Source organism: Octopus bimaculoides, chromosome 8 (assembly GCF_001194135.2).
Source record: "Octopus bimaculoides isolate UCB-OBI-ISO-001 chromosome 8, ASM119413v2, whole genome shotgun sequence".
Classification (NCBI taxonomy): domain Eukaryota; kingdom Metazoa; phylum Mollusca; class Cephalopoda; order Octopoda; family Octopodidae; genus Octopus; species Octopus bimaculoides.
In genome coordinates this window covers 13736988-13741773 of record NC_068988.1, presented here as the reverse complement: position 1 = coordinate 13741773, position 4786 = coordinate 13736988, and the positions used below count along the sequence as shown (strand labels likewise).

The 4786-nt window shown below is 35.8% G+C and overlaps 1 protein-coding gene across 5 annotated transcripts in view; it reads left to right on the top strand.

Moving 5' to 3' along the window:
• The window catches only part of LOC106879197 (threonylcarbamoyladenosine tRNA methylthiotransferase), a 30321-nt gene that overhangs the window by 17887 nt on the left and 7648 nt on the right, over positions 1 to 4786 (top strand). For all 5 annotated transcript variants that reach the window (XM_052969947.1, XM_052969946.1, XM_014928659.2 and 2 more), the window contains exons 4-8: positions 52 to 215; positions 332 to 398; positions 1839 to 1959; positions 3119 to 3222; positions 4169 to 4335. In XM_052969947.1, coding sequence (XP_052825907.1) covers positions 52 to 215; positions 332 to 398; positions 1839 to 1959; positions 3119 to 3222; positions 4169 to 4335 — 623 coding nt within the window. The remainder of the gene's footprint in view (positions 1 to 51; positions 216 to 331; positions 399 to 1838; positions 1960 to 3118; positions 3223 to 4168; positions 4336 to 4786) is intronic.

The window sequence follows — 4786 nt, the reverse complement described above, 5'->3', positions numbered from 1 at the left end:
GTTATACTTTTTAAAGGTGTAATGTATTTATTTATCTATTCATTTTTAAAGATTCTAAGGAGAAGGCAGATTTGTGGATACTAAACAGCTGTACAGTAAAAAGTCCTGCTGAAGATCATTTCCGTAATGAAATTAATAAAGCTAAATCTTTAGGAAAACATCTTGTGGTAGCTGGATGTGTGCCACAGGGACAACCCAAATCAGAATATCTTTCTGTAAGTTACTCTCAGTCTCCACATCTCTCTCTCTCTCTCAATGTGTGTGTTTTCCCAAAGCTTCTACAATTAGACTTTCTGAAAATTAATTAATCAAATCTTTTTTCTACTTTCAGGGAATAAGTGTATTGGGTGTACAACAAATCGATCGTGTGGTTGAAGTTGTTGAAGAAACTCTAAAAGGTAAATACACTTGTTTTACTTAGATTTTTTTCCCCAGTTCCTTGTTAATAACTCAAAATGTCATTTGTATACAGATAAAAAAAAAATTACTTTAACCCTTTAGCATTCAGATTAATTGATCAAATGTAATGCTTATTTATCCACATTTTTAAAAATTAATCATATATTATCTCATAGCCTTGAGATTTGATGATGTGATTGTTTATTTTTAGAATGATATTGTAGGGTAGGTGTGAGAGGCTGAATCTAACCAGTTTCAACATAAAATTAATAGAATATACGGACCAGATATGGCCAGTTTAAATGCTAATGGGTTAATGCAAATCACTAAAGCTGTACAAGACTAGATAGATTACAATTAAACCTTGGGAGAGGCATTATGCTGGTAATAAACACACACACTGGTTCAGTCCTTTATTAATTTATATAGTTTTTTGTTAAATTATTTCATTGCACTCTTGCAATCTCTTCAGTAACTTGTCTTATTTATTAAATAAATGGAAGTGGAGAGACAAGTTACTGAAGAGATTGCAAGAGTGCAATGAAATAATTTAACAAAAAACTATATAAATTAATAAAGGACTGAACCAGTGCATGTGTTTATTACCAGCATAATGCCTCTCCCAAGGTTTAATTGTATTTCTTTCAACACACGTATCCACATCAAGAATCTTGCACACGAAATACACATACAAAACTAGATAGATTGTTTTGCCATAAGTTTTGTATGTTACTATTCTAAGTTCCTATGATGGAAATTCATGTTAGTTGGGACACATACACATGATGGACATCAATAGATGAGACAGATAGAAACCAAGCCAAAACAGATTGGAGCCTGGTGCAGTTTACCATCTCCAGTCAAACTGTCTAACCCATGCCAGCATGCAAAACGGATGTTAGATGATGGTGGATGCCCTTTCTATTACCAATTTTTATTGACTTCTAAATAATTAATTTCTTAATATGTAGACATAAATTTTGTTATACATGAGTTCACCACTGTGTATATCAATAGATCTCAAAGTTTGGATATGGATATACTAGCTGGTGTACCCGGTAGTTCCCGGGGTAAAGAGGTTCTATTGAAACGCCTTATCATTCTGATTTAAGAAAGCAATTTCCAGGGGCCGTATTATAGATTTTTTCAACAATCTAAGTATGTTATAAGGTTTCCAGACATGAGTTCTACTCACATGTCAAGTTTCATCAAAATCAATAAAACGATGTAGGAGGAGTTTGATAACAATGCCACAAACATACACCGATTTTCCACATATGTAGTAAATGGAGGTGGGAGGTGCATAATCTCACATTTTTTTTTTTTCTCTTTAAATGTTTCAGCCCAAGGTTGGGGCCAAACTTGGGTACTGCCATTAACCATTTGACCGGAATGTTCTTGGAAAAAATTTTAATTATTTCTTTTTCATTTTTGACCAGGTCATACGGTACGATTGTTTGGTCAAAAAAAGCAAGCTGGTAAAAAAACTGGAGGTGCTTCACTGGCGTTACCAAAAATTAGAAAGAATCCTTTGATAGAAATAATTGCTATCAACACTGGGTATGTACACCAATTAAAAATGACAATATTGTGTCAGTATTTAAAAACACATTAATCAAATTAATCACAGCATGGTCTACATGTACATGCTTTTAAAAATCTCATTGTTAAGATGAGTTTAATAGTATGATGATCAACTATAAGATAGGCATTACAAGTGTTGCTTACTGTGATGTGTTAAACTTAGAATAGGAGAAAAAAGACAACAGTCAAATAATAACGGGGCAATCAATGTTAAAAGAAGAAAGAAAGTTTAAAAATTCATTCAGATATCATCATCATCTTCATATAATGTTCATATTTCATGGGTTGGCTGGTATAACAGGATCTAATGGGTTCAAGAGCTGCATTGTGTTCTACTATTTACTTTGGTATGGTTTCTTATGGCTGGATGCCCTTCCTAATACCAACCACTCCATCGCATATGCTGGGTGTTTTTTTTTTTTCTTGCCACCAGTACTGTTGAGGTTCTATGCAACTCACAAGACTCTAAACTCCAAAGGAAATGGGGTCGGCTTTATGCTGTGGGACAACATTTACTTTAGATTTTATTTTACTTCAACTAATCTACACTCCAACCCCACAGTTTTTTTTTCTTTTTTGCTAATTGACATTAGACAGACACTCCACTGCTTGTCTTCTAGGGCACCACCTTGAAGAATTTTAGTCAAACAAATTGCCCCTAGTACCTATTTTTTAAAGCCTCCTACTTATCCTATCAGTCTCTTTTGTTAAACTACTAGGTTACAGTGACACAAACCCATCAACACCAGTTGTGAAGTGGTAGTGGCGGGATGACAAACGCAAACACAAAGATACACACACACAACAGTTACCATCTGTCAGATCCACTCACAAGGCTTTGGTTGGCCTGAGACTATAGTAGAAGATACTTGCTCAAGGTGTCATGCAGTGAACCGAACGTGGAATCACATGACTGGAAAGCAAGTTTCTTACCACACAGCCACACCTGCACCTATATTAGGAGCAGGCTTGGCTCAACACTTTTTATACAAATATCAGGATTTATAGAACTACTCAAGTAACTTGTGTGTGTAAAAAAAAATACACTTGCTTAAAAAAACATATTGAATGTTTAGTAAACTTCGCTAAAAGGTATTTCATATTAAGCATTTCATTTTTGTTCTTCTCTGTTTAGTTGTCTCAACCAATGCACCTACTGTAAAACCAAGCATGCTCGTGGAGAATTAGGTAGTTACCCGCCAGACGACATAGTGCAACGAGCCGTGCAATCTTTTGAAGGTAAACTAATATATATTTTCTATTTCTTCCTTACAAGAGTACACCAGAAATTACTAATGCTAATTCCTATAAACATAACAACTGGATATTGAAAGGAAAACACTGACTTTCTTAGAGAATAATTTTATATTATCTGGCTTTTTTTTTTCATCATCATTGTCTTTAACATCCACTTTTCTGTGCTTACATGGGTCAGCTTGAATTGGTTGAGGCAGATTTTATACAGCCTGATGTCCTTCCTATCTCCAGCTCAAATATTACCAAGTGATATTTTCTCATGTTTAAACTTGTTTTCGTGAAAGACTGGAAGCTAATGACACTGCCTGTATGACAGTGGCACTTGTTTACAATTATCATAAAGTAACACAAACACATGCACACATACACATTTACATATGATCATAAGCACAAACAAAAAATGCCTCACTTACACAGACACACACACTCATACACACACATGCAAACACATACACACATCATTCAGCCTCTCAGCCCAACATCCTGGTTGGCATTAGGAAGAGCATTGAGCTGTAGAAACCATGCCAAAGCAGATGTAGAACTTGGCATAGCCCTCTGGCTCATCTCTCCCTGTTGAACCTTCCAACCCATACCAGTTGGGAAGCAAACTTCTTAACAACTCAGCCATGCTTGGTTGATAAAGAGAAAACTTACTGAGCACTCCACAGACATGCATACCCTTAATGCAGTTCTCAGGGAGATTCAGCATGAAACAATGTGACAAAGCTTGCCCTTTGAAATACCGGTAGTACTTATTTTTGCCAGCTGGACTGGAACAACATGAAGTAAAGTATCTTGCTCAAGGATACAATGTACCTGCCAGGAATTGAACTGGCGACCTCACAATCGTGAGCCAAATACCTTAACCACTAAACCATGTGCCTTCATTGTTAGTATAATAATTCTATGCTAAACTTTGTTTTTACAGAGGGTGTTGTGGAGATATGGCTTACTTCTGAAGATCTTGGTGCTTATGGCCATGATATTGGTGTAACGCTTCCAGAACTTCTCTGGAAGCTTGTTGATGTAATACCTGAAGGTTGTATGTTGCGGTTAGGAATGACTAACCCACCTTACATTTTGGAACATTTAGAGGTAATTACTTTAATTAATTTAATTGTTTCACTCATTGGACTGTGGCCATGCTGGGGCACTGCCTTGAAGGGTCCTTAATCAAGCAAACCACCACTAGCACTCATTTTTTTAAAGTCTGGTACTCATTCTGTCAGCCTCTTTTGTCAAAGTGCCAAGTTACTGGGATATAAACAAACCAACACCAGGTTTTCAAGTGGGGGAGAGGGGAACAAATACACACACACACACATGTCCATTTTTCCCCTCTCTCCAGCTGTTTTCTTTCCTTATTCCTTTCTAGAAAAGTGTAAGCCCAAAACAGCAGACTCTTCCATTTTTCCTGAACATCAAACTAATACACCTTGTTTGTTGTTTCCTCACCAGTCTTTGTCTTTTGTACAATTTTGAACCATGCATATACATACATACATACATACATATATATATATATATATATATATATATATATATA